General features: G+C 42.8%; 1 protein-coding gene across 1 annotated transcript; it reads left to right on the plus strand.

Moving 5' to 3' along the window:
- The first annotated feature begins 12,960 nt into the window (after window positions 1-12,960).
- On the plus strand, window positions 12,961-13,738 carry LOC119322054 (ethylene-responsive transcription factor ERF096-like). The gene has a single exon (XM_037595559.1). It carries the CDS (start codon window positions 12,977-12,979, stop codon window positions 13,358-13,360), a length of 384 nt encoding a protein of 127 aa, XP_037451456.1. The 5' UTR covers window positions 12,961-12,976; the 3' UTR covers window positions 13,361-13,738.
- The last annotated feature ends 78 nt before the right edge of the window (window positions 13,739-13,816 follow it).

Genomic DNA, 13,816 nt, shown 5'->3' on the forward strand with positions numbered 1-13,816 from the left:
ATTACCCCTGTCAAATGGGGTCCACCAAATTTACCCAGCCCCGATTCACCACAGCGCCCCATTTCAAGGGAGCTTAGTATATCTAGTGATTTTTTGTGACTCAATTCCACTGTAGCACGGGCGGCACATAATCTACTCTTTTGCCGAGATTTGTGGCACGGCAATTTATATCTTCATTTTCTGAAAAAAGGGCAAAATAGTGTTAAATTGTGATTTAAATTCTACCGTATTAGACTAGACGTAGTATATACGGTGTGGGCCTTTGCGCTGGTACCGTACAACTCATTTACTTATCCTATAAGGACTCTTGTGTGTTGCCCCTCATATATACTTCATGTAGTCGCACTTAAGACGGTCTGTCATCTCGTGCTTGTAATACTCCTTCATCATAGTGATTGCGCCTTCGTGCATCAGTGGTTTTCTTCTGCAAGGGTTTCCACGTAAAAATCCGTGTCTCTCGTGTCTCGTTTATTCTCGTTATTATCTAACAAGTACGAGATGAGTTTGAGACGAGAAAATTAGGGTTCTGTTTGTGCGCCGCCGCACGCGACTTGGCATCGGCGATCCAAAGCCAGATCGATTAAGTAGCTGAGTCCGACAGGCGCACTAATCCGTTCGTGCAACTTATTTGGATCGGCGTGTGGCTACAGCCGTTCCGCGGAGTTGCCGCTGGTGCTAATCAAAGCAACCGGCTTCAAGTCCCGAGGAGATTACGCGTTGCTGCTGCTACTACTCACACGATTTTAATTGATCGCTAGTGCTACTAGTACTTCCCACGATCGAAGCCAATTTCATCTACAGAGTACTAGTTGGGTCCAGTTCACGTGAAGACAAGAGTCTGCTAGTTCTGGCTCCTGTGTTTTCAACTCCAGTCGCTACATCTACCCCAAAAAGCTACTAGGTGCTATTTATCCAGTATTTTTTATTTTGCTTCGCAAAATAATTCTGTCAAGAATTTTCCTATCGGCTTATACTACTTTGTGTATACAGATTTAATTGACTCATGGCTTCCATGAAGTACAATCTTCCGCCGCTGGACTGTGACACAAGGTTTACCCTATGGCAAGTCAAGATGCGAGCGTTGTTGGCACAGACCAACTATGATGAAGCACTGGATAGTTTTGGGAAGAACTGAATTCAGGACTGGACTGATGAGGAGAAAAGAATTGATCGTAAGGCTTTGTAAAAATTCAACTCCATTTGCACAATAATATTTTGCAGGAAGTTTTGAGCGAGAAAACTGTCGCCGCTCTATGGTTAAAGCTGGAAGGGATTTGCATGACAAAAGATCTTACCAAGAAGATGCATCTGAAGCAAAAATTATTCCTGCACAGGTTACCCGGGGAGGTAATGTTTTGAATCATATTTCAAAATTTAAAGAGATCATATCCGATCTAGCTGCAATGGAGGTTAAGTATGAAGAGAAAGATACTGCTTTAATGTTACTTTGTTCACTACCAAGTTCTTATACCAATTTTCGAGACACCATATTATATAGTCGCGATACTCTCACGCTTAATAAAGTTTATGAAGTTTTGAACTCTAAGTAGAAGATGAAATTAATGGTGCCTCATGATGGTTCAAGTTCATCCAAGCCGAGGGATTATCTGTTCGTGGCAGGACAAAGGAGAAGAACTCACATAATGGAAACAGAGGCAAAAGTAAGAACGGCTACAGGGGCTAGTCGCAATCCAGAGACAAGAAGTATTGCAGGTATTGCAAGAAAGACGGGCATGACCTCTCTGAGTGTTTCAAGTTGCAGAATAAAGAAAAGAGGAAAGGTAACAAACAAGGTGACGATTTTACTAATGTTGCTCATGATGATAGTTCTAATGATGCTCTTGTTGTTATAGCTGGATGTGCTGAGACCAATGATGAGTGGGTACTTGGCACTGCATGCACTTTTCATATGTGTCCAAATAGAGATTGGTTTACTACTTTTGATTTCACTACTTCTGCTGGTTTCGTTTTGGGTTTTGATAATTCACCATGCAAGATTGAAGGCATAGGTTCCGTTTGAATCAAGATGTTTGATGGCACAATCAGAACTTAGACAGATGTTCAGTATATTCCGAAGATGAATAGAAATCTTATCTTTGTTAGTGCCCTTGATGCAAAGGGGTACAGGTATTCAGGTGGAGATAGTGTTTTGAAGGTCACCAAAGGCTCCCTTGTTGTGATGAAAGGTGACTTAAGTTCGACCAATGGTCTTTATTACCTTCGAGGTTCTACCGTTTCAGGTAACACTACTCTAGTTATTTTAAAGAATTCCGATTGTGATGCTGCTAACCTTTGTCATATGTGTCTTGGACATATGAGTGAACTTGGTTTAGCAGAGTTAAATAAGAGAGGTCTTCTAGATGGATATGAACCTAGTAAATTGAAATTTTGTGAGCATTGTATTTTCGGCAAGCACAAGAGGGTGGAGTTCAATACTTCGACCCATACAACTGAAGGTATTCTTGATTATGTGCATTCTGATTTATGGGAACCATCTCGCACGAAGTCATTAGGTGGTGCAAGTTACATGCTGACTATTATTGATGATTATTCGAGAAAAGTTTGGCCTTATTTCTTGAATCATAAATATGAAGCATTCTCAGCATTTAAGGAGTGGAAGATTATGATTGAGAGGCAAACTGAAAGGAAGGTAAAAATACTTTGCACTGATAATGGTATGGAATTCTGTTCTAAGCAATTTAAGAATTATTGCAAGTCTGAAGGCATTGTGAGACATTACACCGTTTCTTATACTCCTCAACAAAACGGTGTTGCTGAGCGTATGCACAGGACCATTATTTTCAGAGCCTGTTGCATGTTGTCCAATGCAGGTTTGCATAGGCGTTTTTGGGCTGAGGCCGCTTCCACTGCTTGTTATCTCATTAATCGTTCACCATCTATTGCTCTTAATAAGAAAACTCCAATTGAGGTATGGTTTGGTTCACCTGCTGATTATTCATAGTTGAGAGTTTTTGGTTGCACTGCTTATGCTCATGTTGATAATGAAAAGTTGGAGCCTACGACTGTTAAGTGCATCCTTCTTGGTTATAAATCTGGTGTTAAAGGTTTTAAATTGTGGAATCCTGAAACCCAGAAGGTGGTTATTAGCAGAGATGTTATCTTTAATGAATCTGCTATGTTACATGATGTTCCATCTACTAATGTTCCTGTTGAGAGTGAACAGCAACCTACTATTCAGCAGCCTACTGTTCAGGTGGATTTTGTTATTGAAATAGGTGATACATCTGGTAATGAAATTGTTGATGCACATGATGAACCCGTCGTTGATGATGAACATGTCACTCCCACTCCAAATCAGCCTATTGTTCCACCCAGTTGGAATCTTGCACGTGACAGAGTAAGGCGGGGTATTAATAAACCTGAAGGTTAATTGAAGAGTGCAATATTGTTTCTTTTGCTTTATCTGTTGCAGAAGAAATTGAAGGTAATGCTGAACCTTCTTCATATTCCGAGGCTATTATTTTTGGTGATAGTAATAAATGGATGACCGCTATGCATGATGAGATGGAATCACTTGAAAAGAATGGCACTTGGGATTTAGTAAAATTTCCTAGATAGAAGAAATCTATTCATTGCAAGTGGGTTTTCAAGAGGAAAGAAGGTGTTTCTCCTAATGAGACAAGATATAAAGCAAGGTTAGTTGCTAAAGGTTATAGCCAGATTTTAGGTATTGACTATAACGAAGTCTTTTCTCCTGTTGTGAAGCATAGCTCTATTCGCACTTTACTCAGTATTGTTTCCATGCATGATTTTGAGCTTGAACAATTGAATATTAAAACTGCATTTTTACATGGAGAATTAGAAGAGGATATTTATATGGAACCTGAAGGTTTTGTTATTCCTGGAAAAGAAAAGCTTGTCTGTAAGTTAAAGAAATATCTTTATGGATTGAAGCAATCCCCTAGACAGTGGTACAAGAGATTTGACACCTTTATGCTCTCTCAAGGTTTCAAAAGGTCTAATTATGATAGTTGTGTTTATTAGAAAACTGTCAACGGTTCAACTATTTATTTGCTCCTTTATGTAGGTGATATGCTTATTAATGCAAAGAGCATGTCAGAGATTAATGAACTAAAGAAGCAATTGAATAATGAATTTGAGATGAAGGATTTGGGTGTAGCAAAGAAAATTCTTGGCATGGAAATATCCAGAGATAGACCGTCTGGAAAAGTATATATAAGTCAGAAGGAATATATTGATAAAATTATTCATCGTTTTAATATGCATAATGCCAAGCCGGTGAGTACGCCGTTAGCTACACACTTCAAATTGTCATTAGCTTTATGTCCTAAGTCAGATTCCGATATTGAGTACATGTCTAGAGTTCCCTATTCAAGTGCAGTTGGTTCAGTTATGTATGCCATGGTTTGTTCTCGTCCAGATTTATCTTACGCATTGAGTGTTGTCAGTAGATACATGGTTAATCCTGGAAAAGAGCATTGGAAAGCAGTTCAGTGGATTTTCATATACCTGCGAGGTACTTCTAATGCTTATTTACAGTTTGGGAAAACTGGATATGGACTTGTTGGTTTTGTTGATTCTGATTTTGTTGGTGATTTGGATAAGAGAAGATAACTCACAGGTTATATTTTCACCATTGGTGGTTGTGCTGTGAGTTGGAGAGCAACTTTGCAGTCTATTGTGGCTTGTTCCACTACTGATGTCGAGTATATGGCTATTTCTGAGGCATGCAAAGAGGCTATCTGGTTGAAAGGTCTGTACACTGAGCTTTGTGGAGATTCATCTTGCCCTACCAAATTTAGTGACAGTCAAAGTGCAATATATCTTACCAAGAATCCAATGTACCATGAAAGAACAAAGCACATTGATGTCAGATATCACTGTATTCGAGATGTTGTTGCTAAAGGTGATTTGAAGGTATGCAAGATAAGTACTCCTGATAATCCTGCTGATATGATGACAAAGCCAGTTTCGACCAACAAGTTTGAGCTTTGCTCAGGCTTAGTTGGTATTTGTCACTAGTACTATGGACTTTGACGCACAAGGTGTTTATGCTGATTTTGATGGAGTTATTCACTCTTTTCGACTACTGGAGGGAATTTGGCTCAAGGTGAAGATTGTTAAATTGTGATCCAAATTTTACGGTATTGGACTAGATGTAGTACATACGGTGTGGGCCTTTGCATTGGTATCGAAACGTACGAGTACAACTCGTTTACTTGTCCTACAAGGACCCCTATGTGTTGCCCCTCATATATACTTCATGTAGTCGCACCTAAGACGGTCTGTTGTCTTGTGCTTATAATACTCCTCCATCATAGTGATTGCGCCTTCGTGCGTCCGTGGTTTTCTCCCGCAAAGGTTTCTACGTAAAAATCCATGTCTCTCGTGTCTCGTTTATTCTCGTTATTATCTAACAGGGAGTGAGCACTCGTAGAAGTAAACTCCCAAAGGAGAAACTTATAACTTCACTAAATAACTATACCAGGAGTAACATTTCTGATTACATCCTCATGGTCTCATCATTTATAATAGGCCCAGTTGGAAAATGGCCTGTCAGGCCGTCGAAGTTGCTGACATGATGCACCAGCCCACATTATCATTATCATTGAACAATTTTCGGAGTTGAACTTGTTGACAAACAGTGACGGAATGCATCCATCCCCCTGTTCTACGCTTTTTTTTTTCCGGAAAAATCAGCCATGTTGCTGCTTCTTTCGGCGTTGCGCACCGTACCTTGGCTGTCAATAGTTGCTCCCTTTCAGCGGGGGTAAATTCGGCTTCAACTTAGACCTCATCATTCAGCATCTCAGAACTTGATCTCTTGTGCCCGATCAGACACAAGTTCAGAGCGAATGGCTGAGGAATCTTTGGAGTTACAGTTGCGAGAGACGCCATTGCGTCATTTGCGGATCTAGGGGTGGGGTCATGGGGCCATAGCCCCCGTACACAAGTTACAAATTGTATTTTACTAGTGCAATGTTTGTCTATCAACAGATTACCGGACCTGCGTAGGCAATGCAGCAGCAGCAGCATCAAGGATTAGCAATGATATGGATGGATCAACTATCCGAATTCCTGGATCATATCATAATTAAGTATGCATACCTTGATGGATTGGACAGTGATCTGGCCGACGTAGGCTGTGCGTATGGCGGCGTATGAGAGAGAAGGAGACATAAATTACGCGGAGATTCGTGTGAGTATTTTCTTTCTTCTTTTCTCTTTTCTTTTTTATGCTTGGGCGAGTCATTTAAATGTGTAATAATTATGGCATATTTAGATGTGCCCTAGACATATCCAGTAAGCATATATTTTCATCAAGTCTTCTTTACACTAGGACTCAGTAACAACAAGTCTGGAGTTTCTTCATGACCGACAAGGTTAGATTTTTATTTGTTCATGACTTGTTGAGTTGAACACGTATCACAATCATACTTCATTAGAAATTGCATTACTGATCTTTAGGCCGAACAACTACCATTGACCCGCGAGGCGATTGTCCGGTAGGAAACAATCTCACTACACGGCTTCCATCCGGAAGTATCTCCAAGGGGCGTGTTTCTTTAGGATAGCTCCATATCTCCAAAGTAAGCCGATGCTTCTTCATGCAAGTCGTGGACATCACCCAAGGGTGGATGGGCATTCCACCATAGAGAGGGGTCAAAATTTATCCCGCATGCTAGGGTTTTCCAGCAACGCTTTATCCCCAAATGATCTGTTCCTCACTTCTACCTTCTCCAAGCTCCTGCAGCCTATGAGGATGTTGTTGACACACGAACTCGTCACGTGTATCCTCGGCGCCGGGGGTGCTGCACCGCAGCTCACGTCGAAGGAGACCCGACCGATAGCGCGATACGCAAGACAGTCGACAGGTGCTTTTGCATACCCAAAACCCCACACGTCCGGGAGGGACCCCATCAAGTAGTGCGGCGGCTATGGGCTGCCCTAGGTAGATTTGCTCGTCCCTAGAGACTCAGGATTCGCAGCTCTCATGAAGAACAACGAAGAACGAAAGAGAAAAACGATGGTGAGATAAAATGTAGATGAAAAAGTAGTATATTTATTTGTTTGATTGTGTGTTGTTTCAATCAGCCGTCACCCCCAACATATATAAGAGGCGACTGGACTTCCCGTACAAGGATTCACCTAGACTTTCCTTACAAGAAAATTACATTAATTCACATCCAAGCGGTCCGGCCGGCTTTCGCTATGGGGGCCAAGTTCGGCATTGGCAATGGGCGTTCGGCCCGGTTTTGGTTAGACCACTGGGTAGGAAATCGGCCTCTATGGCAAGACTTCCAGGACCTGTACAGCTTGGCGGTCAACCCGGAGCAGCATGTTGCGATGGCACTTGCCTCCTCCCCCCTCCCCGCGATCTCCTTTAAACGGGAACTAACGGGTTCAGAACAAGCTCACTTCACGGTCTTGCTTGATCTAATCGTGCCGGTTGTGCTTTCCCCGCACGAGGATACAGTATCTTGGTCTCTCACCCCATCCGGCAAGTTTTCCGTCAAGTCGTTGTACCGGAAACTTTGTCAGGGCCAGTCCTCCCACGCGCCGAAAGGCTTATGGATTGCGCGAATCCCGCTTAAAATTAAGGTGTTTTTTTGGCAAATGTTTCGCAACAGATTGCCTACCTCGGCTAATGTTGCTAAATGCAGTGGCCCGTCCTCCATCCTTTGTGCTTTGTGCAACGTCCCGGAAGACGCGAATCATGTGTTCTTTCGCTGTCCGTTAGCGCGTTTCGCTTGGGCTGCGTTTCGCACCGCAGCCAACACCACATGGAACCCGAGCTCGACTGCCGACCCCGTGGCCATAGTTGACTCGGTTCATGGTGGCAACAAACGCGTTCTTTGGAGCTGTGTGGGGGCGCTGGCCTGGGCCCTCTGGCTCACGAGGAACAAACTAGCGATTGAAGGCATATTCCCATCTCACCCTGCTAATATCATCTACAAATGCAACCTTTTCCTACAGCAGTGGAGTCCGTTGGCGAGGCGCAAGGATGCTGATAAACTCCAACATGCACAAGAACGTCTTCGTCAAGTTTACCTGATGGCTAGGGAGCCACCCGCCTCTTCTCCGACTTGAAGTGGCCCTTTTGGACGGCGCACGAGCGAGCCTGCGTGCTCTAAGCTCAGGCTGCGAGCCATGTAATCATCTACGCTTGCTCAGTGCTGCTTTTGGCCTGCCCGATAACTATTCAGACTTTGCGCTACCACTTGGCCGGAGCCTCCGTGCTCGTGTTTGTAACCTCAGACCCTGTCAGTTACGCTGCCTAGTTGTGGGCTTTATTAATTTAAAGCCGGACGTGCCCAGCGTCTTCGTTCTAAAAAAAAAGAGTCCTAGCTCCAGTCTGACTCGGATTTAGCCTGAATCTGGCCCAAACTTCTGTCTTGCCCCTTGCGTGGACCGTAGAATTTGCATATGACCTCCGATTGAGGTGATCAAAATATCAAATTTGTGCGCCTTGCCGAGGCGAATAACTCTCCTATTGATCACTTTTCTAAATAAGGACATCTTCGATACCCTAGGGAGCAATCTTTAACTTCCAGTCAGACTCAATTATGTAGTTTTCTTGGCTGTCCGAGTATTGTAGTAACCTTGTAGGCCGTATACTATCTCAGATGATGATGACTTCAAAGGAAAAGTTGACCGTTTCGATGATACGCACAACTTTCATGTGGAACACTTTTTCATCTAAGGCCATCTAGATAATCTTTTCAGCCAATCTTCGGCTTCTCGTCAGATTGGCCTTGACAGTTTCCACTTGGTCGGCAAGCTTTCCACTCGGTAAGCAAACTTTCACGCCGGAAAATTCAAACACAATTATTTGCCACATTCTAGCACCATCAATTATTGTGGTGCACTAACCTCCTAAATTTCATGGATGCATAACTGTAGTCACATATTCTCCTCATGCCCTTCCTTTTGTGCTTTAAGAACAACTAGAACATGTAGGCGCGCTTCGCCGCGCCCGTCCATATTGACATTGAATAATAAAACTATCTTAAAATAAGAGTGAAGTGCATCATAAGTCCTCAAACTATTTCAGATGTGTCACGTAGGTCCTCGAACTATGAAAATCATCATCTAGATCCTTAAAGTGCAATATGTGTGTCATCCTGGTCCTCAAACTATTTTAAAGGAGTCATGCACGTCATTGAACTATTTCAGAAGTGTCACATATATAGACACTTATTACACTTCAAAGATTTTTGAAGACCTGGATGACACTTTTCATAGTTTGAGGACCTACGTGACACCTTCAAAATAGTTCAAGGACCTAGGATGCACTTCACTTTTAAAATAATCCAAGCAATATTTGAGAAAATTTGAATATGCAAGAGATATTTCCAAGATAATTGTTAAAGGTGTTAAGCTTTACCAGTAAATTTTGGTAGGTGCATCTCACTGATGCAGTGAGACCATAACAAAATTAGCCTTTTGGATCTACTCCCTCCGTTTCAAAATAGATGACTCAACTTTGTACTAACTTTAGTACAAAGTTGGGTCATCTATTTTTGGAACGGAGGGAGTAACTCCCAGTAAACAAAATAGATCAATTGTAAACAATATTTTGAATTGACTCAAGTGAAGCTTTAATCCTCACAGCGTCGGGTACACATAAAAACGTCAGATCCAAAAGTCATGCTATGGATTTTATTTATGATGTGGCGACCATGATTTCAGAAGTAAAAGATCTCACAACTGATGGATTATTGTTTTAGACAGCCCGGGACGCATGGTGATAGGGCATAGATTATCAAATTGGACCTTGTCAAATTGTTATAGGAATGGAAAGTTAGCTTTATCAGTTTCATGTCATCTGGTGAAGTAAACCTAAGAATAGGTTCACATGTACATCTTGGGCAACTCCTTAAGCTGAAAATTACAACTTCTCTAAAATCACTAAACATATTTAACAGACTGCTTGCCTTATCATACATTATCAAATTAAGCAAAAATGGCTTCGGCTTCACCGGCCGCCTGCAATACTTGCCTATAGATCTCAAAAGCTTTAAAACCATACATCAGGCAGTGTCAGCACAGTGCAACAAGCAATCTTAGCCAAACTAAATCCTAAATCTTGAAAAAGGAACCCAAGATTGCTAAAACATTGGCACCCACCCTGCGCTCCACTTGCCATGTAATACTTTCACGAGCACTTGTGGCTCGGCAACATGAACGTTGACTTTCAGAAATCAATAGTGAACATGAACTCTTTAGAAAGGGAAAAATAGTTCCAGAAATTAATTGCACACACAGTATGTTCGAGAATAACACGCCAAAATCTGAAAAAAGAAGCTATAATAGGAAACAAAACTTGTTTTAGTCATAGTGTAAGCAAAGAGCAGTCTGCAAGTGAACTTTTCATTTATCAGAGTCCAACAAATAAAAAAAGATGTGTCACAAAAAAGATAAATCCACAACTCATCAGCAGTTGAACACACAACACTCATGGCAAGATGATTTAAATTAGACACAAATCTCACACAATCAGAATCAAATGTCATACTCAAAGCTATGCATATTCAGAATTTCTGTACCGATTCTTGACCTTTCTTAGAAGGATTTTCTCACATGGGAATTAAAATGAAACTCATTGTTCCATCAATAAAAAGAAATTTGAAGTTTGACAAAGAACATGCAGAACACAAAGAACAATCAGAAGGAGAAGGAGCAATCAGAAGGAGAGAGGGTGGGACTATATCCCTGCGCCCACTTCACTCGGAGCAGCAAACGCGGTGAGAAGGAACGGGAGGCAGAAGCAGCTAGCACCTCCATCGCGACCCCGAAGCCATCCAAGCAGTTTGACTTCAGCGATTTCCAACAGTTTCTGCAACAACAAGCATCCTAAAATTACATTATGTAGCTGCTACCCTACCAGGCCAAGGAAACAAGGAACAGAGACCAACCTATAGGCAAGATGAAAGTTTCGAAGAAGAAATCACTGTTGGGGGAGATGGCTGGACTGCCTTGCCATTATTCGGCCGCCGCCGCCGCCAGATGATGAGCGCACACAGCTTCGGGATAAATCGATCGATTGATCGAAAAAGAGAGAGAACATGGCAGGCCTGGTCGGCCCGATTAAGGAGAGAGGGCCTAGGTCAACCTGCGGAGTAGAGGCCCGATTACGGGGTGAAAACATGGAGACGGGAGTGGTGGGATGGACCGAGAGATCTGGACCGTTCTTAAGTGTAATCGGACGGTTAAGGGCCAAATCGCTGTAGGAGCTCATAGGTAGCTCTGTTTTACTATTTTGTAATAAAGAGGGAAAAGGACAAGCATGGGCAGCAAATAAACCATTCCTTTATAAAATAAATCAAATAAACCATTCATCTCTTGTTTGGTCATTACGAGGAAACCCTACCTAGTTGGTTTTGCTTGGCCAAACAAACCGATTAACAAATAACCATAGCTAGTTGGGCTACTACTACCATCATTCTCCATGTGTTGAACCCTCTTCTCATGATCTCACCACCTCCGTTGGACATTGTCGCAGAATTTATCACCCTATGCCTCTTTTTGGCAGGGGCAATAGATTGCCAATTTGAACTCTTCCTAAATTGGTGGCTAAATAGGTGGTGATATGGCGAAGCGGTTACGGAGATGGTGGATTCAGCAGCTAGAGGGAGAGATGACGGCATGGTTGGATGAGGGCGGGAGTGAGGGGTTGAAATGAAATTTCTTCCCACCTCCTGTACCGATTGTTGGGGCTTGGCACGGGCCCCCTCTTAGACCTTGTACAATGTAAGGTGCTTGGGAGAGGTCCTTAGAGAAATAAATCAAGTTTTTCTTAAGCATCGGTGCTTATTTATACAAGGCAGATGCTTAACTAGGTGTCTCTCCTGTAGAAATAGGCAGTGGTGCTTCAGAAAAACCCGGTTTATTTTTCTAAGAACCAGCCTAAGCACCATTGTACGAGGCCTTAGATTGTCTATATGCTGGCTTCTAGATGCCTCCCTATAATAAGGAACTGGGTAGAGGCAGAGCGGGAGAGTATTTCTTGTCTCCCGTGCCCAAAAAAGGGTTTAAGGAAGTTGAATGGGACCCTTGTTTAAGATGCTCTTAGTCCATAGAGATATGGTGGGGCACTCACCTTTAATGGTTCCACCACAAGTCTAAGTTTCTCAACAGCCCAGACATAGACCTAATGATATACTTATATCTAATTAGCATGTTTGAAGGGCGGTTTGGTGATCCCTTTTAACTTTCAACATGGGAAACAAATTGTGATAATGAAATTAGGTTGTAATAAAAAAATTGATATATGTGTATGGTAGATGGTCGGTTCAGGGCTATAGAGGATTTGATTTATTATTAACTGTCCATATTTGTGCATATAATTGTATCTTTTATGGAGCAACTGGTTTGCTAAGATCATATTTTGTCTTGCTCATCAGCAAATCCAAGGTAGTGATGGATTAAGAAATTCATCAGCCTACGATTGATTAGTAGAAAGCTCAATTAGCCCGGCCGCTGATCGATTTGCTAACTATGATCAGATTCTACTTTGTTCATTTTTATTTGCTGGGGATTCGGTTTCGCTCATTAGCAACAAAAGAGAGCAAATTAAGCCAGCTAGTGATAGATTAAGAAACTTGATTTGCTTAATAAATTGCTGAGTGGCGACATCACCAGTACCGGTCGGGCAGGAGTTTGAATAGTTTAGTATGCAGCCATCTGTAAGAGGTAATTACAGTTTTGAATATGTTTGCAAATCTGTTGCTATAGTTCTAGTTTATACGTTACAATGGAAGTGGAGATGAGAATGGCATTTCTTTGGTCAATGTCCCTGCAGACGAAAGTACTATTAATTGTAGAAAGCAACTTGTATGCACGGAAGAATATTATTTCTGTTTGAAGAACAGGGCAAGACCCCCGGCCAGAAGCATATAAGTACATACATATCTATATATGTACATGCAGCATATGAATACATATACACATAGTTAAGCAGTTGCGCGATCAGGTGAGTAAGTGAGTGGACATGGCGGAAGGCGGAGAAGGCTCGGGCAGCCAGACCAAGTACCGTGGTGTGCGGCGCCGGCCCTGGGGCAAGTTTGCGGCGGAGATCCGCGACTCAAGCCGGCATGGCGTTCGCATGTGGTTGGGCACCTTCGATACCGCAGAGGAGGCGGCAGCGGCGTACGACCGCTCCGCCTACTCTATGCGAGGCAGGAACGCTGTCCTCAACTTCCCCAACCAGGCGCATGTCTATGAGACCGAGGCGTCGCCTGGCGGTGGTGCTGGTGCTGGTGCTGGTCCTTCTCCGTCGGTGGCGATGACGAAGGTTATTGAGTTGGAGTGCCTGGAAGACGGCGTGCTGCAGGAGATGCTCGATGGCCACGATAAATCAAGCAAGAGCAAATAGCAGCTATGCCATATATACATTTTGGCAGGGTAAGTGTGTTGTGTATCCATTGTATGGTAGACTTGGCCGTCGAAGAGTTGTCTGGTACGGCGTACACCGTGACGGCGACTTAATTCCCGCCACTACTCTCCGCTTGTAACTTTTTTTTTTTGAAACTGCACCCTTTGTTAAAGTTCAATGTTTCATAAGGATACAGAAGATATCGGGCAAAGATACAAGCCACACATGGCGCCCGGTAGAAAGAGAAGTACTCGCCTTGGCGGGAGCATGTGCCTCACCATTGTACTAATGCTTCTCGTGGATAAACTAAAAATCTCGGAAGGAGCTCCGCAGGGCCTTGAACTCCCTTAGAATTGTAACATACCGACATGGAGCGCCTGATCCAATATTAGCCACCACCTTAGAATTGTAACTTGTAAGTGTCACGTTTTGTGCCGCCCTGGGCCTTCTGGTTCT

Source organism: Triticum dicoccoides, chromosome 6B, assembly GCF_002162155.2.
Source record: "Triticum dicoccoides isolate Atlit2015 ecotype Zavitan chromosome 6B, WEW_v2.0, whole genome shotgun sequence".
Lineage (NCBI taxonomy): Eukaryota > Viridiplantae > Streptophyta > Magnoliopsida > Poales > Poaceae > Triticum > Triticum dicoccoides.